General features: G+C 41.3%; 1 protein-coding gene across 1 annotated transcript; it reads left to right on the plus strand.

The window, feature by feature from the left end:
• Window positions 1-4,670: 4,670 nt before the first annotated feature.
• SHISA5 (shisa family member 5) lies at window positions 4,671-20,847 on the plus strand. The gene is made up of 4 exons (XM_086618976.1): window positions 4,671-4,693; window positions 16,754-16,869; window positions 17,952-18,170; window positions 20,679-20,847. The coding sequence occupies exons 1-4, from the start codon at window positions 4,689-4,691 to the stop codon at window positions 20,756-20,758; spliced, it is 420 nt and encodes a 139-aa protein (XP_086475102.1). The 5' UTR covers window positions 4,671-4,688; the 3' UTR covers window positions 20,759-20,847.
• Window positions 20,848-23,744: the final 2,897 nt, after the last annotated feature.

Genomic DNA, 23,744 nt, shown 5'->3' on the forward strand with positions numbered 1-23,744 from the left:
TGCCGTAGAGCACGTGGGATTTTTCCTGCTCTGAAGGGCATACGACAGGACTCAAGCCCCCAGTCCCAGGTCCTGCTCTGACTCTCCTGAACTCTGTGGAGTAAATTCCTTAGTGCGGCTTTGGCATCTCTACTCAAGAGGATTTCTTGGCTTACGCTGCGAGAAGGGAGCCTTCAGTTGGTAGAGCTGCAGCCGTGTTGGGGAACAGGACCTGGAGGTGGGGAATGGACACTGCCCTTTGGCTCCTGCAAAGACTGTTTGGGGGTTTCAACTGAGGAGCTGTCTTTTCCGTTGAGAGCTCACTGCAGCGCTTTCCCGCCCATTCTGTGCACCAAGGCAGTGCTGCCCGGCCTCTGTAGCCGATGCTTTGCTCGTTGCTCCTCCACGGCTGGGACGGTATTCCCTGGAGATGCCTCGGCTTCGAGCTGAATCCCCTCAGCCCATCCTCAGGCAGGAGATAACTGCACCTGAATAGTAGTTTTGATGCAAATTGGGTTCACTGAGAGATACGCGGTGCTGAATGTGAGGTAGGTTTATGTCAGTGCCAGTGGGCATCGTTAGCAGCAGTCGGTGCCCTGGTTATGACTGCGTGGACCCACCTAATGAGTACTGTCTACTGGTAAACTGAAGGTATTGGGAGAGAAACGTACCCCAAAGCGGCTGCCCGTCGCTCTCGATTCATCCCGTTACTTACCTTCCCCTTTTCACCCCACCACGGTAAATTTTAGCCTTTTGGGGCAAGATAATAGAATTACTTAGGCGTTAAGTATGGATCTTGCATGAACAGCACAGCTTATATAAACTCATTTGATAATTGAGTTCATGCCTAGGTCTCATGTCAGATGCTAACATTGATAATCAGGGTTTTTTTCAGCAGTCCCATCTGTAACTATCTTCATGTTGTGCTTAAAGGATAGAGCGTGTGGTTTCCCCCAACTTTGTCACATTATGAGAAAAAGCAGATGTGATCATAGGACTGATCAGGTTGTCTCTGAAAAGGAGAAGTGCTCTTGATATTGTATGCATCAGTGGCATTGCTTTATCTGATGAGTCAAATTCTGCACAGTCGTGTGCGGGAAAGGTGAACGTGATCTTTGGTGGATGTGCAAGAGGACATTTAACTTGGTCAGAGTAGTAAAGGATTGCAGTTTGTCTGGGGCTGAGCTAAAGGATGGTTGAAATAGAGTTTTATCTCTAAGTACTTTGAAAGACGAGCACCAGAAATAAGAGTTCTTTAAGCTGGCTCACAATGACAGTGGCACAGCAGTAACTGCATGCAAGTTGGCCTTGAATAAATGGGGTTGGAAGTTACAAGTTTTCATACTAGAATGGTTGGGGACTCTCAGTGGGAATAGTTTAGCAGCTCTGCTTTTCAGGTGGAACTTGACCAGTTTGTTAAAAGGAATTTTGTGGTATTGATTGTGTGAAATCATCAGGCTGCTGTTATACAGGATAGGATGAACCCCTTGGTAGCAGGTGTGCTAAAACAGAAGGTCATTTCTGCTTCCTTCAGTCTTAGCCCTTGTGTTGTGCTGGGTTAGGTGTATGCTGGATCTCTTCTGGAGTGATTCAAATCATTAACCTGTCAGAAAACCAACTGGGGAAAGAAGTCCTACAAGCCCCTACTTGATCTCCTGGTGACTTGAATCAGTTGAGGAAGAGTCTCATGGGTGCCACAGCTGATGGAAGAAGAGAGGAACAAAGTAGAAGAGCCAGATTCTTCTCTTTTGGTATGCTTGGCCCTTGTCAGCTCAGCTCAGCCACCTGACACCTGGCCTAGACCTTTGGTTTCCATTGTTATTTTATTGTGTGCAATTGTGAGGTGGAGGGAGTAATTTTGTTGGTTGCCTTGTTTTGTATGTAATTTCACAAGGTATTTTCGAATCAGTTTAGCTACCTATCATTTCCTTATTGGTGATAGAGGGAGGAGAAAGTTGCCAGCTGACGTTACGTATCTGCCAAGGAAAAATTTAATTAAGTTTACACATAAGGATGTGTAAACTCATTAGCAAAAGTACTGGGGTATTCGTATTGGTACAGGAGAAGTTCCTCTTTGCTTATGTTTAATGAATCTCCACATTTAACTCCTTGGAACTTTTTTTTTCTTGTTAATGTTGGCTGAAATACTCAGGTATGTCTTGGTTCCAGAGAGTCAAGACTCAGTTTTCAAATGGAAAAATCAGTTTAAATACTCCAGGAAATACCCCTTACGGCTGAAGTAATTTGAGCTTCTCGGATGGAGTGTGGTTTTAGGAGCAAAATATCAGGGTATGTCTTGTTAATGTGATATATGATAAGAAGGAAAATGAGGAATAGAAACCAGCTGACTCCAGCATTTATCCCTGAAAACGGTAATGAGAATTTGCTAAAGATTCTTATTGGGAAATGGTTTTTGCTTAGGCTTTGAGAAGCATTTTTATGTGACAGTTGGAAGCTTTTAATACGCTGTTCTTATATTGCAGTCATCCAGGCTTGAGAGGGCAAAGAGAGAGAAAAACCACTCAGTATGTCAAGGAGTGTATCAGCCCAATGCAATGCTGAAAAGCATGGGATGTCCCCCAAGAAATCCATCCTAGTACATGAACATCTCCATTTCCTTACCATTGTAGCTGCACTGGTTGAGGCTCGCAGTGAGTGATAAGATGCCACTTGACCAATTTCAGTCCTAGGAGTCTCTGATTTATGACATCTCTGTCATAAATCCATGCCATGAATTAGCAGGATTAGGATTTTCCACAAAGTAAACAAAGCAACAGGTGGAAACGACCAAGTCCCATGGAAACCTAAATCTGCAGTGAATGCGGTTGTGTGGCATGTTCTGCAACAAGTCAAGTATCTAGGAAAGGTTAAAGTTTTCCTCTAACTGATCTTAGGGCTGGTGTGGGATTTCTAACAGACCTGGCTAGTCACTTGGCTCTTTGAGTCTTTTCAGTGACTTTGTAGCTACTGGCAGATGTAGTGAAGAGAGAATCACCAGACAGAGCATCTCGTTTGCATGCAGTTTAGTCCTTTACGTATGTGTGAACAGTTGGGAAGAGCTACTTGACGAAGATGAGATACTTGATGTGCAAGGAGTAAGTATTCGCCTTTGCTACACTCTAAAGAGAATAATTGATTTCTAAAACCTAACCAAAATACTTGAAACATAGTTAAATGTTAAGCTGGGTGAGCTGCTCAGTATAAGAAAGAGACTTTATATGGTTATTTCTTCAGTTACTAACTACTTTTTTCAGTTTTGGGTGAGGATTGTCAGGCATGTATTGATCGTCATGGCAAGGCACAACCTGCAAAATCCTGTCCCAACTTCTGCTGTGGAGATTGCGTGCATCAGTACTGTTGCTCTAATATACTCTTAAAATTTGATGAGGAACAACAATTTCAGTGTGATCTGCTTGATGTAAGGTACGAGGCAAACTGAATGTATACAGCACGCTATGATTATATCATCATCAAATGACAAAAATACACGGTTTAATAGTTAAAAACTTAGAAAGGGACCTTTCAGCTCTGCGTCTGGCTCTATCAGGCATCTGCATTGCTGCCGGTAACTTGCCTGTGAAATGGGAACAGTGAGGTGGACAAACTGATGCATGAACTCATGTGTTTTCTTAAGCATTTTCAAATACTTTTACTGTTTAATTTTTCTTTCGAGAATGACAAAATTAATCTTTCTCTTTTTAGTGTGCATTACCTCTCATAAGCATTTGGAACTTAGCCAGGTACTTGAGTAAGTCATAAATTCCGTTTTTGAGATGAGTTCTTTTACTGCAGGACCTCTGACTCAAGCAACATACATTACATGCAGTTTTTTTCAGACCCTGATGATGACACTTCTTTTGGCCCCAGGTAAGCCATGCAAAATCTCAGCTTTTAAAATGACGCTTGTTCAGAGGTTCTTCATTGTGTGCTCAATACGTGCCAACAGAACACGAAAACAGAAATACTGACGGGTGTGTTAAGAACGTGGAGCACTCAAACTCCATGTCCGTGTCAGAATGTTAGACGCAGAGGTGTGAGGAAGAGGTTGCATCGTGCTGTTTAGACTGTAATGGTCGCTGTAGGTAGTAGTCTGTTTTCTTAGTGCTGAACGGGAGGCTGCCCTCTCAAGCATGAGCCCACTTGCTCCATACTCTTCCGTACTGACGCGTTAAGTCCATAGTGGGTCAGTGAGAGAAGCTGTTTGAAGCATCTCCTTGCTTTTTGGCATCTTTTGCACTTAGTTTTTACCAATGTTCATCGTTCTGTTGCGGTCTCTGGCTAAATAAATTATTCTAAGTCTGCACATTGCACCGGTGATGAGAAGAGTCCCGCTGTAAAGCGTTTCTGCTTTTCCCAGCGTGGACGACTACGAAGAGAGAACCGGGATTAATTCTGAGCGAGGAACGCCCGATACATCTGAGTAAATTTGGATAGTTCACGCTCCCAGCGATCGCCGAGAAGCGGGACGCAGACTCCAGCGGGGTAGGAGGCGGCTGCAGGGCGGCCCGCGGGGCGGGGGGGGGGGGGGGGGGGGGAGGCGGCTGCGCGCGCAGGGAGGGCTCCGCCGCCGCGGAAGGTGCGCGGGGCCCCCAGGCGCCGCTGCGGGGCCCTTTAAGGGGGCGGGGCGAGCGGCGTGACGAAAGCGGGGCGGGGGCTGCGCGGCGGGCGCCGGGCGAGCGGCGGCGGCGGCGGCGAAGGCGGCGGCGAGCATGGGGTAAGCGGGGTCGGGGGGTGCTCCGCGCGGCTGCCGCGGGGGCTCGCCGTGCCGCTGCGGCAGGCCCGGCCCGGCTGGGCAGGGCAGGCGCTGCCTCCCGCCCCGCGGCACCGCCGCTCTTGTTTGCGGAGCCGGCCGCCTTCAGCGAGCGGGGCCGCGCAGGCGGCGTCGCCCTCGCCTTTTGGGAATGGCGTGGTGCGGCGGGTTGTCGGGGCCGTGCTCGCCGAGCGGAGCTCCCCACCAGGTGTCCCTTACAGACACATCTTTCCGCGTTCCGGGCGCGGCAGGGAGGAGGAAGCCTCGCTGGGGGCACCTAATGGTGGCGCTGGCGTGGTGGGCGCCGGGCTGAAGCGGGTACGGGAGCCTCTCGGAGCCTGGGTCTCTTCTGACCCGGTAGGCTTCCACAAGGAAAGGGCTGATGTAACAAAGCATTTCGGAGGAGGGATGCCGCTTCTCTGCTAGGCGGGCAGAGCTGTCGTACGTATCGCGAAATGCGTGGTTCAAGTACAGCGGGCGTGAGCCTCGTCTCGCAGTCCGCGTTAGTTCTTGGTGAGCTTTTAGTTGAAAGACAAAAAAAAACCCATCTTTGGGGCTGTAGAGATACTGAATCTGCTGGAGTAATTAAGGTGAGATATAAGGAACGTAAGAAATATGTTTTTTTCCATGCCAGCAAGCATAGTGACTAAAACCACAGAAAATGAAAGAATATAGTCTTTTAAAAAACAAACAAAACAAGAAAAAGCTGCACAATTGTTAAAGGAATTGTAACCAAAACCCACAATCTGCAAAGGTGCGTTTGCAAATGACAGAAAACGTTCCCAAAAAAGCAGCAGCTAAGCTGCTTTAATGATTTCTGTTTTCAGCTATGGAATGCCTAAAAAGAGAGAATCATTGGTGTCTCACCTTGAGAAAACGGGTTGTTTGTGATACCTCTTTTTCCTTTCAGCTATAATCCAGCTTTGACAAATCAGTGTGTTGTGCGAAGGCCTAGACTTAACACCAAACTTACTTTCTGGCTAGGTAATTTTCATAGAAAGATGGTAATTATTCACAGAAATATTGCCCTTGAAAAGCCTCCTAGATGTGACTCCAGAGGAAAACCACATCCCAGCTCTTTCCAAAGTGATTAGTGACTTTGAGTGTCCAATTTAGGGTGTTTCGACATCGGGAATGTAAGTGAGTAGGGCTTTCTGTGACTGCGGTCAGTGGGACACTGTGTAGATATCTGTTTCGTTACAGACTTTGTGCGGATTTTTGTGTGGTGTCTGCTGGTTTGTGGTTTGGGTTTTTTTGTTTTTTTTTTTTTTTTTTTTTTTTTAAGCAAGCTGTAAACTGTATTCCTTCTGGAAGAGTTGGCCCTGGTTTCTGTCTGCAGAGTATACACCACCCTCTCGCTCCATGCCGGTTTCTTTTAAAAGAAGACAAGTTTTACATGGCTTCTTGATGATTGTCTTTGTTCAGTATTTTACTGTGTGGAGAGGAGGACTGATGTCAGTTGAGATGTTTCTTCGTATCTCCAGCAAGATGAGCGTGTTTTTTTAAATACTTTGCAACAGGAGGAGAGGCAGCAAAGGGCAACTTCCCTTAGTGCCCTGTTCTTTCTCATGAGTTGCAAATACCACCTTTAACACCGCCCTTCACAAGGAGGAGGTGATGGTTTCCTGGCTTTAAGGATCAGAAGGCGTTTAGTTCCTCATTCTTGCATCAGGATTAAGCCTAGATCAAGTCACCACTCTGGCACTTTGCTTATAAACCCTGACTTTTTAAAGAGAATTTCACCTCTCTGAGGGCTTGTCACAAGCTGCGTGTGGACTTGCCACTGGGCCAAGTGAACTGAAGTGTCTCTTCTTCCTGCTTGGAAAACCTGCCACAATTATGCTCTAATTCTGTGGGGCAGTGTTAGGGAAGGATTAGTGGTGGTATGTCCTTCATTGTCTTGTCTAACTGAGGAGTTTTTCGTTTGCTTGTGCTTTTGCTTTCGCCCCCCTCTGTGTTTATTCTGAGGTCTTCTGCAGAAGTGCAGGCAGAGCACCAGTTTTTCAGTAGGTTTCTTTTTTTTTAGTATCCTTTAATGTTATTATCTTTCAGTATTTGATATTGATTAAAAGGGCTGTTGAGGCAAGAAGGGTGCAAGGCACTTGGAGCTACCCTATTAAGTGCAGTTCACAGTGCAAGCAGTTCATGTCCTGTAATGTTCTTGTGGACGTTTTAAAGACAATAAATGACATTCCTTTGGAGCATCTTAATAACATACTTCCAAGTACTTGAGAGCATTCTGCTTCCCAGAACACTGTATTTGGAAGCAAATGTAAGCATTTTAGGAAAAGTATAAAAGTCAGCATTAACTCAGATTCAGGTGTTTTCCATTGTTAGTCAATCCTTAAAGATAATTTGGAGCTTTTAGGTCAGAGTGGCGGCATTAGTTTCATATGACTAAACTTGCTAAATTTGCCACCGTTTTTTCCTTACATGTAAGATGACTATACACAATTTCTACAGTTTTTGCTGCTAATGTGAATGCATTGTGGCAAGGATTTATTACTGGAAGGTGTTTCACTTTTTTTTCCCCCTTTTAATTTGACTACTGGATTTTCCCCTGCTCTGCTCTAGTTTCAAAGATGGATTGTGAGTGGCAAGATTATTTTAGTTGTTTTTCCCCTTTCATTCTGCAATACGTAGTATTACTGCTTTAAGAAACTGCAAAAAGGAGAGCACTGATTCACTGGAACGGCAGTTGTCATAATTCGCATCAGTAACATGGTTATTTAGCCTTGGTATGCCAATTTTCCAATACTGATCCTTACTGGAAGAGGAAATTAGATGACTCATCCACAGTTCAACTAATTGTGAAGTATTTGAGTTGTTTAAGGAGGTGAAGCAATTCAGAACATCTGTATTAGAGTTACAGAAGAAAATAACGTAGTTGGGGCAGCTGATACCGGTCTTTCTAAAGGGAAACAAAACTTCAAATTGTCTTTTTGCACAGTCAATTTGACTCTGTTTCTGAATTAACTTCTGCCTTGAAGTTACAGCAGATTGCGTAACAGATACAGTGATGCTTGGGAAAAGGCTCTTTCTTCATCCTTGTGAGAAGAGAGAGGCAGAATGGCAGTCTTCCTGGGAAGCCTCAGCCAGCCTTGTTAGACTGGGGATGCGCTCCTTTGGGTTTTGCCATGGACTGATCAGGGTGTTGTCTTGTGGCTTGGTTCTCCTTTTGTGAAATGGGCAAAGTCCATGTTGTTCTGCCCACTTTTCTTTGAAATGCAGCATCTGCAATCTCCTGATACCTGTATAAGTTGGCAAAACTGGTAAATTTCTAACTGTGGAAGACACGATTATCCTAATTTGCTGTCTCTCAATTTAGATGCTTTTAAGCATGTTTTTTCCATAGACAAAGTAAAAAATACTGTGATACTGAACTATACCCCCTTTCTCCTCCCCCTGCCCTATCACTATCAGGCACTTCACTTTACACTTCAATGTATTTGAATGCTCCAGCATCTGTAATAGGTTGCCAATGATAAGAAAATAAATTCGGAAGATTATTCATTGGAAAAGAACTTCTAGAAATGTAAGCAGTCTCTGTTTTATGAGCAGAGGATTTCTTTTCCGGTGCTGGTCTTTAATATTTTCTGTAATAAATGAGTTAAACTGCATACAGAGCCCATTCTGTAACTCTTGCATTCAGACACAGGCTAATCTCACCAAGGAATGTAAGCTACTTGTCTAGAAACAATTGGGATTTGGATTTGAAGCTATTTAAAAATGTTCTATGTTTTTTTACTAGCCGGAAAAGTAAATGTAAGCTTGCACAATTTGTAACTTGCATTATAGAGCGGTTGATTTTGTGTTCATTGTCTTCTCGGTGAAGAAGCTACTTAAAGCTGACAAAGCAGTTGTGAGATGCCATTAATTGTTTCATTAATCGTGCTTCAGGTAGTGGGCTTAATGCTCATGAGGGTTCATTTACTCTGAAATCAAGATGGAAGGAGAGATTGAAAAAAGCTGTCCTGGCTCAAGAGGCAGATATGTATGGTTGGGTTAGCGTGCTCTCTTCTAGCTACAGAAGACTGTTTCACAGCAAAAAAAGGAAGACAACCTGGCCTAAACATGTGAAAACATAGTAAGATTAATCACTTGGATTGCATTCAGGAGTTCATTTTTCTGTGGGTGTGTACTTCATTGACGATGTACTTTCTAGGGTAGAGTGTTCTCTCTTCTAACTCTGGGGGCTTTGCTGTGCCTCTACACAGTGTAACTCTGAAAACAGTCAATTTTTAACATACAAGTTGACTCTAAGAGCTTGTAAAAGCAGCCCAGGCAGGGTGTAACCCCCAGAGAAGGGTCCTGTAGCCTAAGAAACAGGAGAATCCTTCCTTCGAAACATGGTTAAAAGACCACTATTGTTGTTTAGTAGGATCTATGAAAATTTGAGCATGTGGGTTGCAAACGTAGCTCCAACTCTGCCACTTCATATACTTCCATAAAATATCCGAGGTGTAGCCAGATGTGTTTGGGATAGATTGTGTTGTAGATGTGTTATGGGAGGCGGAGAACATCCTTAAGTTGCCCAGCCTTTTAAAACTGCAGTTGTAGTGTTTTCTGTGAAATGAACAAATGAGTTTAATTTCAGGAAATTAGCAATTGTGCAATCATTGGTCTTTTGACAAAGTCCATTTTTATTAAAAACATGTTATACCATTCATTTTTAATGTGGTATTCCCCTCTGTGTTTACTAGCGTGACCTTTGGCTCTCAATTCCACTGAGAGGTAAACCTAAAACCTCTATTTTTTTTAAGTTATGGAAGGAACCAGCCACCAAAGTCACTTTTGTGACTTTTTTTGTGAAGGTCTTGTTAATGATGAATACCATTTGAAAGGAGAAGTAATGGTCGGCCAGATGTGACTGGTCTGCAGAGGTCTGTCTTACTTGTGCAATGATAGATTTTCCTTGATGATCCTTGTTGTGCTGGGTGAGTAATGCTCTTGAAGAGAGGGAGAATGACGCAGTATGTCAGATCATAGTACAGGATAATTAATTTACCTAATTTAAACTCTACTTCTGCCTGAACGCAGCGTTTCTAACTTTTAAATGAGTAGTGTGGGTAAAGGAAAAGGTGTGTTTCACGTAAGAGCTGGGTTACATGGTAAGCAAAGCTGGTGGGTGTAACCTAGTCTAAACTTCCTTTGATTGCAGTTTCAGTGTGTTTGGCAAGTCATGCACTGGGTTACAATTTACCAGAAAAAAATGTTTATTTTTAAATTTACTTAAAACTCTAACTCTTTAACCATGTTAGTTTTTAATTAGTTGTTTAAATCTGCATTCTAGAATTAGCGTGGTATTGGCAGTAGCAAATGCGTAGTACTGCACTTGTTTGTGTGGGGAAATTTTTTTGCAGTACTTGATTTTTTCGGTTAAACTTGCTCTATTAATTCAGTTAACCATTTTGGAAAAATCCCTCTCGTTATCTTTGTGTTGGTTGCAAATTTTAGAGGGGGGGGGTAACATCCTGTGTCATTGAACTGGCATCCTAATGGTAGAAGGGGAACTGACTCACTTTGTTTGCCTTGAATATCGGTGCCTGTAATGAATCTACATTCCCTTTTTGCACTAAAGGAGCATTTTAAATTTATTTATTGTCTGTAGAAGCAAATGCTTTGCATTGTGTTTAGGGACAGTTTTTGTGCTGAGGGTCCAATGGACTTGTCTGAAATTGTCTTGTGACCCTCATGAAGCTGCAGTATTAGTTCTTGCACTCTTGGTGAAAGACTTTAGTCCCTCTGAATGCAGCTCTGACTTTTCCCCTTTGTTACGTGCTTATTTTTAATGTGCCAGTTCCCTATAACAGTTATTCTCAACTGTCTGCAAAATGTACAACAGCAGATTTCCTGGGGAACTTCCCTGGAAAATTGTATTTTTAGTATGCATTACGAAGGGATTTATGTAAATAGACATATTTAGTACAAGTGAACTGTTTATAGACCAAGATGAGATGCTTGTATACATCTTCCATAAAAACCTGTTGGATCTGGGTCTTGGATGTCTGAGTAAAACCACAAACTCCAGGAAGTTCCCTCCCTGCCACTTTCTCATATAGGCTGTTTAAGAACTTGTGCTAAACCTGTTACGTGAAAAAATGAGAAGTTAGTATCTTAAAAAAAAAAAGTAGTAATTAGCTTTGCTTCCAGTAGGTCTTTGTGTATTAAATTAAAGTTTAGTATTTTGGGCTTGAAGTAACCCACATCATCTTCCTATTTGAAGAAATAGAAAAAGGACTCATTCAGTACATGTTTAACAAACTTTTTTCTCAAGACTCTTGCATTCTCTTTTTCTGTGGCCCTTTTGCAGTTGCAGGGCTTCTTGGCTTGCCAGGGCATTATTGTTGTTGCTTTAGTATTGGTTCTCGTGCCAAAGCTGTCTTGGCTGATGCTGGGCTGTGTCAACCTCACAGGAGTTTGCTTTCTGTGTAGTCATAAATGTTGGTTTGTTGTGTTTGGTTTTTTTTGTAGTCTAGCAAAGTGGTTCTTATGTTTTGAATCTTCATGCTAAAATATTAAACTGAGGAAATGTGTTGTTTGTGAAGGTGTAAAAACTAATCCCTCTGAAAAACTCTTGGGAACTCATATTGCTTTTTCTTAAAAAAAAAAAAAAAAAGGTTTATCCTTTATTTTCCTGCTAAGCCTTAGAGGCAGTATGTGCCATTGTATGACTGTGACTAAAATGTTGGACTTAGGAAAGCATCTCAATGTGGGGACTTGTTTGGTCATGCCCTATACCTGAGTCAGGGCAGGTCTGGGCATTTACCATTCTGCCATGTTTCTGGGAACTGTGTCCTTTTCTGGAGAAGTAAAGAATATGTGTGTAGTCAGTTGTTTCAGACTTTTAAGAATGGCCTAAGTTATTTTCTGAAGCCTTTCCAGACCACCCTGCGTTACAGCCATAACTCAGTATTTTTAAGTGTTTGTTTTTAAAAGCAGCCATGCTTTTGAAAAGGGCACTGCCAACATGTTTCTTGTAGCATGGACCAAATCTTGGAATAGATGAAAACTTGTGAAATAAATAGGCTTCTTAAGCTAATTTTTCAGAACTAGGTGGTCTTGTTCGTTTGGATATTTTTTTTTTTAAAGACAAAATTTGCAGTGTATCCCATTGTCATGAATGCATAGATATGCAAAAACTTCCTTTACAGCAGGGCTTACAAAATGTCACCAACCGAAGTGATTCAAACTATTAAAGAGGTTTAAAAATATGTTACTGGAATTGACGCTTGGATATTTTAAAAGGCCTTAAATACACTCAAAGCATTTTACGTTTTTATCCACTTGACAGTGTTTAAGATTGAGATCTCCAATATGAACAACAATTGCCTTGAGAATTAACTTCTATAAATAGCACTGGTTAGATCCTGGGTTTGATTCTCTCATTTTAATACGTCCGTTGCATCTCATTCAGTACCAAAAGGGGTAAAACGGGCACTAATCACAAAAATCCCTTTATGTGAGCTGATACATGTTTTGAATAATTAAAAAACTTGAAAGGTAAGGTGAGTCTGTGAGGTATGCTCCTTCCATAGGCAATTCAGTGCTTTCCAAAGGTGAGAGAAGAGGGGCAGAAGTGGCGTAGGGCAAAGGAGGATGGAGGTGGTAGGACAGGGCAGGGAGTCATCTCTTCGTATGTACTTGCTCATGGATTTTTATGAGCAGTTGCAGTTTATCATTGCTGCAGTAAAACTGCTGCTAGGTTTGGGTTTGCTCTCAATTTTGTTTTCTGTAAATTATTGGCAGAAGTTAGCTTTTATGTGAAGAGAAAGAAGCAGGAAATGGCAGTGAATGAGCTCAAGCTGTTTATAACAGTGTGCTTTATTTAGAAACTATGGTATATATAATGTGGGAGTCTGGAAACCTGCATTCAAGCTGATGCCAGCAGAGCGTTCTACTCTGGTGCTGTGGCCACCCTGATTTCTGCACTCTGATGTCAGTTTGCAGAATGCGGGGTGTAAGGTGTGGGTTTTTTTTGTTTGGTTTTGGTTTGATTTTTTTGTTTATTTTTTTTTCGTTGCTCAATTAACCATTCAGTAGAAGAATCTTTAAGCCAGAGTCCCTTCTGTCTATTCATTTACGTATAATGCTAAAAGTTGGTAATTAAATTATCATTTAATGTGAATACTTTTTCCAAATATTTTCTAAGTTCTTTTAGACAGATTCATCAAGTGAAGGCAATTACATGAAGCAATAGTTTAAGAAAGGAATATGGGCTTTCTAGAGTTAGCATGCTGCAACAGAGTCTTTATTCAGTATCTGGAATATCTTATCTCCTGAAGCTTAGACGGTTTATTCAATGAAGTATGCTGAGCACAATTCTGGCCTCCTTGAGTAACATCTTCTGTTACTGGTAGCCTTCCTGCACTTTTTTCAGTGGTTTTACTAGTGGGATACTACTGAATGTTCAGGAAGAAGTGCTCAGGGCAGCACTCTTTGGGCAGTAAAAGGATAGACATTGTTGCAGTAAGGTAGTGCCTGACCATTCAGATGTTCCAAGAGAGTATTGCTGGTTTTGATTATCAATAGAAATTATTGGAAAAAAGTATTTTTTAAGAGCTCCCCTGTTGAGAGAGAGTGTTGATGCAGCAAGTTGCAAGTTAATAGCACATACTGCTTTGTTTTCCTTAAGTGTCACACTACCTTCTGTTGTTTCAAGACCTTAGTCTGCATGAGCCCAAGCACTTCCAGGAACATTGTGCTTCTGCTGTAAAGTAGGTGATAAAAATGCCTACAGTAATCCAGTTGTATACACTCCTTAGAAAGCTCTGGGAAGAGCTAACTCCTGTTTGTTGTTTCACTCACTGAGCTGTTTCTGAAGGCTTATAATTTTGGTCTGTAGTAATCACACAGTGTTTCAGTGAGTAGAACTGAATCACAGCGTTTACACACACCAACACAGAACTGCACTCTGAAGTGTGTTATGTGTGCCTGACACACCTGTACTTCAGATGTGTCTCCTTTTAGCTCTTGCTGTCATTGTGTTGTGACAATGACACAAACAGATGATGAAAATGCACAGGGTATCTCTAACAACTTGGTGAAAATAAGGATAAGGTGGTTTTTTTTTTCCCTGAGTTTTGCTTTTATCGCTTTCCTTATTAGACATAATAAACAAACAATGAGATATGTGCTTCAGTGAGCAGAAAACTTTATTACAAATAAGCAAATGGAGCCTGTGCTTCAAACTGACCAGTGTTTATCTGTTGGTGGCCAGTTTGGCTGCAGATGGGCTTGTGCTGTTTTCTCTCTTGTCTTATCAGAACTGAATTTGGTCACAAAAGATAAGGGCTCTCTGCCAGTTTCTTGCTGTGCTAGTTTATTTATGATAAGTAGACATTTCTCCACTTTGTTTTCTCCATTTCTTAAATTTGTTTGATTTTGCCCAGCCTTTGCTAAAGTTCAGAGAGCTTCATTGTCTGTGGAAGTGAAGAATTATGATTGCCTTTATCAGGTGTAATCTCTTTTCCTTGACACAAGAGTTTTTTTTCCTTGACATAGTTCACTAGCAGAAAAGTTTTTTCCTGCTTTACTGGGGAAAAAGCCCAAGAGAGAACGTAGGAGACTCTTTTCCTTTGTTGTCTCTGCTAATGTTGCTTGGTAATAATTGTGCCTAATGGAAATGTTAACTTCTCTAGTGAGAGAGCCCTTTCAGGATTGATAGGGAAGCTGGGAACAAAAGCAAGGAAGATGCTGTTGGCACTCCACAAGTAGCAGTAATTGTAGCTAAGGTTTTCTGCCACGAAGTTTGGAGAGGTGTCCATAGTTTGTAACAGGCATTCATGCTGGTTTCTTGTGAACATTGCAATCAAAGTGGTTAAGTCTAATGTATGAATCCATTGTGCACACTTCTCTCTTTTATTTTTTTTCTCCAGTGTATATATGGATTTATATAATATTTAGTAAGGACCCTGTATAATTAATCTAAATTCCACAGGTCACTCTTAAGTCTCATCCATTTCTGCATAAACAAGTATTCAGCTTGTGTTTTCAAACTAACTTGATGTCTCTTTGCTGTTGGCCTCGTGGGCAGGAGGCAGCCTGTGTTTCAGGATGTGGTGCCACTGTGCATGTTTTCTCTTCCTCCCAAATTGAAATTGCATTTGTATCTTCCTTTTTATACCAGGCTTGAAAGAAATGGGATTTTTGGATGGAGATGAGCTGGCTGGAAGCTTACTGTGCTGAAGTGAAACTAATGCTCGTGAGGATGGGGAGAGCACTTAAAAGCTGCATGGTTAGGAATGAGTTTGCGTGTCCAAGTCAGCATAGGAAAAACGTTCTGTAAAGGTGCAGATAAAGGTGACAAAGCATGCATGCGTCTTTACATTTTTCAGCTGTGTTGCAATCATCCGTTTGCTTTCCTGGCAGTGTTTCTGACATGGCTTCTGTGACTTCAGGAGGCTGCAGCAGTTCCTGCTTCCTGTTTTACATGTAACTGCTTAGGTTCAGTGACCCTAGGCAGTCCCCAGTGTTAGATTTAGTACTCGAGGAGTAAATCCGTGGTGTTACATTTAGTGCTTCACAAAAATCAGTGCGCAAGTTAGATACAGTTACAGTTAGATAAAATCGTTGCTCCCATTCTTGAAGGAGATGTGACCCAAGCCTTTTCTTCTAGCTGTGGCAGAAACAGAATAAAATTGGTCGAACTTCTTTTAGGGGACAAAACCACGTTTTGAATTGAAGCTGGTTTATTTGTCAATGCCCATCTTCAGTGTCCAGTTTACTGAGGGTTAAGTTGCTCTAGAAGACTGAGGTGAGGTCTTCTGAATTTGGGCTAGGGATAGTAGAGTGCTTTGCTTTTTTTTTTTTTTTGGTCAGTGACTTAGCCTTCCAGCGCCATTGATGTTCAAAACCAATTTTCACATTTGATGGCTGTTTGGTAGCCAAGTGAAAATTACTGGAGGTTCTGCAGATGTGTCATTTTGTTTAAAGCTATTAACAGGAAACTGAGCAGGAAAAAAACCTAGAGAGTTCTGTAGCCAGAATCTGTACGAAGAAGCAAAAACAGGATGGATATAAAACCAGCTCTCTACTAATTATTTTAGAGCTTGTTGTTCATTAAAACTGACTTCCTGCAATTGTTCCCAAAACTGATGCATGGTGTGTTTTTTTTAAAGAAATAAAAGTGCTAGAGACTTTGGCTTCTATGGAGGAAGGACTTTATTGATTTCAGACAGTAGGAAACAAATCTTGCGAATTAACACTTAAAAAGGAATTGTCACTGGGTATGGAGTGCCTTACAGAGTTACTTTTTCTTCTCTGTGTGGTAAACAGAACTTATAAACAATCGTCTGCCTCCATCGTTTGGTACTCATCACAGAGGTTAAAGCTGGCGCAATCTCTGGCCTTTCCATACTAGCTTTTGGTGGTTAAGACAGTGTTTCTGTCTCCTGTAATGTAGCATAACGTACTTGTTGTTGCAGTGAAGTTGACAGAATTTCAGGTCTTTCAAACCATGTGAAACGTGGCTTCTGAAACAACTGTTCACAAACATGAAGGAGCCAGCCAAGAATCTGCAGTGTGGAGAGGTCTACTCAGTACCAAGATTGTCTGGAGACTGGGCCTGGGAGATGCTGTCACCTGGAAGTTTGGGGTGCTTCATGTCGGGTGTGCTTACCCGTGTGTTCAGAGCAGTCAAGTAATGCTTGGAAAATCAAGTCATCAGGCTTGTGATTTTTGAAACCTTATCCGAGTGGTGTTTTTGGAATACATAAAGGGACACACGGTTGCAGTAAAATAACAAGAATCGCAGTCACTAAAATGAGAGGAACCGGAGACTCACACTGGGTGCTTCTCATGCACAGGGGAGCGCGCTCCTTGATAGAGGTTGGTCGTCTTCCACTGATTTAGCGACCGGACCTCGTGCAGCGCTGCATTTCGCCATTGGTTTTTATTCAAATGCATGAAGTGGAGTAACAGATTGGAGGAGGAGCGGTGTGTTTGCTACAGAGAAGGTTAGGTTAAAGAGCAATAAACTTGTGTGAAAGACTCTTAATACTTCTGGTGGTATCTTTCTTGCAGCTTTGGAACCCTTGTTGCGATTGGAGTTACTGTTTGTGCAGTGATTATAGTTACTGTTATTCTGTGCCTCACCTGTTCGTGTTGCTGTTTGTATAAAGCATGTCGAAGACCACGGCGTAAGTACCTGTATATTTATTTTCTTTTTCACATCTTTGTACAAGATTTACTTTTTTTTCCCCCCCTGGAAAATTGTGTTCCTATAAAAGGTGAAAATAATCTTGCCTTACCTCACTGCTGCAAAAGTTGCAATACCTAAACAATAAAAATAAGCATTTAAACTGCTTCAGAATGTGAAGTTGCAAAAAGATATTTTGGGATATTTTCTAAGCGTTTAGAAGTACTCTTTCCCCACCCCTCCAGTGTGTGGGTTTTGGGTTTTTTTGGTGTTTTGTGGTTGTGTGGTGTGTTTGTGGGTTTTTTTTTTTTCGTTTATTTAGGTAAGCAGGGGATAGAATGATTTTTTTTTTTTTTTCCCCCAGTCTGTTAAAAATATACCTGAAAAATACACCAGAGGCCCAGGACTGCAACAGTGCAGTCTGTAACTAGCATAAAGAGGAAAGAGATCTTGAAAACAAATTATTGCAGTTGATCAGAAAAGTGTCAGTACTCTCACATAAGAGATATGAACCAATGATCCAACGTCAGCTCCTACAAAAATTGATGGCTTAATGTGTATTTGCCTTTCTGACTGTTTATTTAGAGAAAGATGTACTAACACATGGATGTATTAGTGTATAGACAACATACAAAAGGAAACTCGTTCGGGAAATCATGGTAGGAAGCTCCTTACCTAATAAAGGAGTTTTTTAGCACCTTAAGCCTTAAAAACAGGTGACGTTTACAAATGAGCAGTTTTTCCAGTCTTGTACCAAATGATAGATAACTTGGCTGCAGGGTTGAGTTCCTGGTTTTTGAAGAGTCCAAGAAAAAGTTTTGTTCTTTGTGGTTGAGAAACAAGGAGATACGTTGGCTGCCATCCCAGTATGTGAAGGCTCTCATTTCCACGGAGATCAATGGGAGGATATTCAGAGGCATACATTTCTAAATCTTTCGTGGAACTTTGAAAATGAAATTACCCAGATTTTGAAGTGAGACAATGATCTTAAGTGTGAATGTTTTTTACATTACTGTTGTTGGCTGTCCCAGGTGATCTCCTAGAACCACCAGCACTAATCATGTTCCTTTTGTTTGTTTGTAGCCGTTGTGGCCACCACTACTTCCACTACAGTGGTTCACGCTCCCTATCCCCAACAACAGGGAGTGCCGCCCAACTACCCAGTAGCCCCATATCAAGGATATCAGCCTGTGGCTATCCAGCCACAACCAGGAATGCCGGTAGCACCGTACCCTGCTCAGTATCCTCCCCCTTACCCTATGCAGCCGTCAGGACCCCCAGCTTATCATGAAACAGTGGCAGGTAAGGCAGCGCTGAGTGTTTCTTCATCTCTTACATAGCTAAAGAGAGTTGTGTTGAAGCCAGTCTTGTATTATTTACATTCATTATTTTCTATGACTATGTTAGTGTAAATGTAAACAAATTATGTAAGACACAAGTTATGGTGAACCCTATAATTCACCTTTGCTGAAATTTCCGCATCACTGTTTCTGTGTTAAGTATTGCAAGGGGAGATGTAGCTGGAGCTGAGCTGGTAAAGTTTGGTGGTATGTGGGACTGTCAGTGGATCCAGTAGAATGCTTTACTAATTCAGTTGAAAATTCATATTAAAATCAAAGTCCAGTTAACATATGTATAGTAGTTGGGTTTTTCTACATATCCTTTCTAATCTAATGTTTGCTAGATGTCTTAATCTATACACAGATGACATTTCCTAGTCGTTTGTCACTATGTTTGTAGAATAGCAAGTCTCTGATCAACTTCAGACAAGTTTGCTGATGACTAACCATTAGAATTATTGGAATCTTTCTTCTACTTTCCTTCTTCCACAGCATTTTTTTAATGCAGCTTTATTGTTGTTATTGCTAATTCCTGCTTCTGGGAATAGCTGTTCTCTAAACAGTTGGCTTCTGGCTGTTCAAAGGGGCCAAAACTAGGCTGTTTTCTGTCCTAGGATCTTCAAGCGCTCTTACAAACCACACTGTTCATCCTTCTAAGTAACAAGCAAACTATAGTCCTGAATAGGAGATAATGCCCTTAGAAAGTAACTCTTTCATGACAGCTCCTTTATGGTTTAGCCTGGCCGGCAACTAAATGCCACAAAGCTGTTCGCTTGCCCTCCCTGACGCCCAGGGAATGGGGGAGAGAATTAAAGGGGAAAAGGGAAGGAGACCCATGAGTAGAGATAAAAACAATTTAATAATGATACAAAATTAAAAGTAATAATGATGGTAATAATATATGGATATATATGTATAATGCTAATAACACATACAAACAAGTGATGTACAGTGTAATTGCTCACCAGCCGGTAAGCAAGGCCTGTCCTACCCTGACAAACGATTCTTAAATAGGTAAGTCCCGACACTGCAATCCCAGATGAGCAAAAGGCCTGAAAAGAGAGCGAGAGAGCACTTGGAGTCGTCTCTGAGAAGAGTCCCTAAAAGAGCCAAAGCTTTTCTTCCCCGTCAGCCCTCTTTTATATATTGGGCATTACATTGCATGATACAGAATACTCCGTTGGCCAATCTGGCCCTCAGTTCTGGGTCTAAGTTCAAGTCATAAGGGCAGTCGTGGGCCCTTTGTCCTGGCCATGTTCCCCCCCAGCCTGTTGTGCTCCCGCACACTGGCAAAAATGGCAAGCTGAAAGGTTCTTGAGGTCTCAGTACCAACTATAAACATCAGTGCACTGTCAGCATTCTTCCTGTAATGAATCCCAGATTAAAACCAAAACAGAGAGCTCTTGTAGCTGCTAAAAACAAGAACTGACTTTTGTCAAAACCAGGACAAACTCAAATATGAAATGGCTGTTCATGGTCTTAAGCGTTTGCAAACCAGGTAGAAATTGCACATTAACAATGCGCAAACCAGCCCCCATATAAAAACACTGACTTGGCAGGCCTGTTGACTTTGTTTTTCTGTGTAAACTCTGAAGAAGCTCTGGGGTTTATGGGATTACCCCAGAGTGCTTTGGCTTCATCTTTATCACGTGAGGGAGCCAATAAACTAGTCATTTTCCTTCTCACTCTCTGGTTTCTCAAACTGTTGCTGGTTTGTTAGTTCTTAAGATTTTATTTTTTTTCCTTGGGAAAATCTTGAAGCACTTTCCATGTTGCCAGATGAGAATGTCTCAAAACAAGAGCTCTTTCCTTTATTTCTCTTGTCTATTAACCAAGGGGGAGTCTCTTAATTAGGTCACATGCAAGGGAGAGAACAGCAGCTCTGGCGCACAGGAGCCAAACCCGCTCGCTTTACAAGATCAGTGAAAGATAACCACACTTGTACGTTCCAGGGATCCGATCGGGATCAGGTGCTGCATTGTTTCAACTAACTTGTGCTCTTTGACAGACCTGAAAATCAAGGTGCAGCTTGAGAGCAGCTTGTCTCGATGCTAGAAAATAAGGATATCTGAGTGATACACACATCTAGTATATAGGTCAAGCTCTTTAATGTGCTCAGCACTGGTGGGACACTTTTTAATTAACTCGGTGGCACTACCAGAAAAGCCTTCTCACTGAAGGAATCCTAAAGTCCTAAACAGACCAGATCTGTTCCTTTGGGTTTTTTTGACCATGTTCTCACACACGTGGGATTTTTGTGATGCTGGAGTGTACAAGAACAAAGGTTTTTGTGATCTTTTGAAATGTGGATGCTTTATGAGTTAGCATAAACTGTTCTCAAGTCCGTTTAGGATGCTGGGTAAGTTCAACCTCTTAACTGTGCGCTCAAAACAGAAGTTGCCATTATAGGTGTAGAATTCAGAATGTAAATTGTACAAATCTGTTTTTCCCTTGTGTTTTCCTTTTGCAGCTGGTGCTGGAGCACCTTACCCAATCAGCCAGCCCCCTTACAACCCTGCTTATGTGGATCCTCAGAAGCCCATCTATTGAAGAGATCTTCTACTGTGCTTCTGCATACAAAACTTTTTAAAGTATAATTTGTGCTGTTTACACCATGCAACTGTAGTATATTTTTCTGGAAGACAGCAGTCTTTTGTCTAAGTAAAGTGAAAGTTAATTCAGTATCTTTTTTTTTAAATGCTTCAAGTACAAGAAAGAAGTATTTTTCTTGCAGGAGTTGTTCATTTATACCTCAAGCAAATACAAAAAGAGATTTTGTTCTATATACAATGAGAAAAGCATGAAGAAGGAGTATTTCAGAAATAAGAACCACAATAACATTTACTGTGCAATAATTTTGAAAGGAATCGTCTAATATAAGCATTATCAAACACCCAAAGCTGTAGCAATCTTTTGCACAGTATTAAAACATAAAAACTTAATCTCTAAGAAACTACCTGATAGATGTTATGTATGTTCTACCTGTTTTGACGCTAGTATTGTTAGCTTAAATGTAATACATTTCATTTACCATTCAAAAGGGAATTTTTGTTTTTTGAAACACATTTGCCCTCAGTAAGGGGTAGCAAACTACGTTTAATTGTGTTTGGACTAGCTGCATTTTTCTGTGCTAAATAGCATGAGTTGATGATTTCCTTGTGTTGTTTCCCAATTTTAAGGCTTAAAAACTGAGCCGTCATTGGGTGTTTTCTCAGGCCATTTTAATTTAGAGCTAGGAATTAACAAAACCAAACTCTTTGCCACTTAAGAAAACAAATAGATCAAAAGCTGAAAACCTGAGAATTCTTCATAAAAATTATTGGACAAGTTTACTTAAGTCATATGTTGTTGATGAGTTTGAAAGAAAATTAGCACCTTAATCATACGTTAAACAGAAGTACCTGCCAGTGCTCAGTCCTGCCTTATCATAGGGAAGGAATTTATTGTACAGGAGAGATGGGATGTCTAATAGATTTGGGTTTTTAAATGCTTAGAGTTTGTCACTGTCTGTCTGTAGTGGGAACTGTAGATGACAGGAACCTAGGGATGACAGATCTTTATAAACTCAGTCTGCGTTTGAATGATATGTGGGGGGAGGATAAGAAATCCCAGCCCAGGACACAGGAGAGATTAAACCCCCTCTTTCTTCAACATTCCCGTAAAGCTAAGCAGAGAACGAGAAGTTAGGGAAAGGAAGAGTGGTAGGATTTGGTCACAGGTAATGTATTTTCAAGAAGGTAGTGCTTGCAGTTGTGAAACATCTTGAGACATCCTCATGACCAGTGTTAGCAAGGCTTTTGGCTTAACACACCTTGTATTGATCAAACGAATCATGATTTTTTTTTTTTAGTGTCCTCTACAATTCTATCTTTTCTAACATTGAAATACATTTTGTTGTTCCTTAGTACAGCTATCCAGTCTGTTGTACGTATCACTGTGACATAAGTAGTGGAATAATTTTGACATATCCACTGATTTTACTGCTTTAGAGAGGCCATTAAGCCATTTGTCCGGCGATTCTACCTTTGGGGGGGTGTATTACTCTTTGAAAAACATTGATGGTGGCATGGTTTTACCTCCTATGATGGATGGAAACTGCTGCTGTCAAAGGCAGCCTTGTTTCTCTTCCTGATTTTTGAGTTTATTTCTGGGTTATTCCAATTCTTTCTTCAAGAAAGTCTTCAGCGTATTTTGGAAGAAACTTGTAGAAAGATTTTAGCATTGGGATTCATGACAACCTATACCCTTCTGTTACATCTCTCTAAGAGTATTGAAGTTAAGAGCATGAAATGGTGCCAGGAGGCACTCAGAGAGGGTGCATGCCCTGTATCTCTGTTCCTCCTCTTTCCTGCCTTGTAAGCTGAGAAATTTGACAGTGCTTCATTACACTGTTAGGAGTTAATGAGAACAACCAAAAATGGACAGTGTCTCCTGTATGGAGGATGAAGTGTTTCCCTAGAAATCTGGAATTTTTATGTGTGGGAGGGCACTGAATAATTCAGGCAGAATTAATTCCCTTGCTATAGATCCTGCTCCTGTTTGTCTGTTCGTATAGAAGGAGAGCAGAGACTATTCTAGCACCTTTGTTGGGTAGCTGCCTGGATGGAGTCTGGCCAGTGGAATGCAGACAGCGAGCACAGCTGCTGTGCAGCTCTTGGAGGACAGGTACAGTGTTCTGGTGTTGGGCTTCATGAGGTGGTGGTTCCTCTGCACCTCTCTTCCTTTCCTCCATCTGATGCGACAAATCTTACAGTTTGTGGCAGTGTTAGTAGAGTTGTGTTTTGCTAATGAAAGGAAAATGCAGTGTCATGAAAAGTTGGCTCAATCATCTGTCATCATCCCTAAGGAAAAGATAGTAGGAAAGCAAATCGGCAACACTAGCAGAGGTCCTAAAATCTGAAGTTTTGTTGTAGATGTTGTACAGACCAAATAAATTACCCTGAACACCACTGTACGTGGAGCAGTGGGAGGAGATGAGGGACGGGGTTAAGGAGCTTGAAAATTTAGACCTTTCCTTCAGTGAACATACGCTGATGATAACTGTATACAAATGAAGAGATGAATCATTAATAGACAAGCAACTACTTTAGAAGTAGTATTACTATTTCAGTTACAAATCTCATTGAAAGAAGAGAAAATGGTCCACTTTCCTCACTTCATAATTGGAGCACTTAACCAGAAAAAAAACACTTTTTTATTATTAGTGTATTAATCATCACTAACAATAAAGTGTAGGACCAAATTTTGTTTAGTTGTCACCATGTAACCTGTTGAAACTTGTTTTCATATAGTCAAGAGAATGGGGTGTTTATGGAAAAGATGGAGAAGTTGATCTATAAACTTTTAGTTTAAGTACTGCTGATGTGTCAGTCCAAGTAGTTATTGGCTCCATGTCAAACTAGTTATCCACAGTGCCGTAAGGGAGGGGGAATGGAATTAAAATTTTAAAGGTTGAAAGAGTATATGTTCATTTTTTTAATTCTGTAAGTGCCTTTGTTTCAGAAATGTTTTGTGAAATTAAATACAGTAGAATATT

This window comes from Tauraco erythrolophus, chromosome 12 (assembly GCF_009769465.1).
Source record: "Tauraco erythrolophus isolate bTauEry1 chromosome 12, bTauEry1.pri, whole genome shotgun sequence".
NCBI lineage: Eukaryota > Metazoa > Chordata > Aves > Musophagiformes > Musophagidae > Tauraco > Tauraco erythrolophus.

Excerpts from the sequence above, each read along its gene's own strand:
- SHISA5 (XM_086618976.1), top strand. Across the intron at positions 16,870-17,951 it reads AGCATGTCGAAGACCACGGC|CCGTTGTGGCCACCACTACT; the intron begins GTAAGTACCTGT and ends GTTTGTTTGTAG. Across the intron at positions 18,171-20,678 it reads TTATCATGAAACAGTGGCAG|CTGGTGCTGGAGCACCTTAC; the intron begins GTAAGGCAGCGC and ends TTCCTTTTGCAG.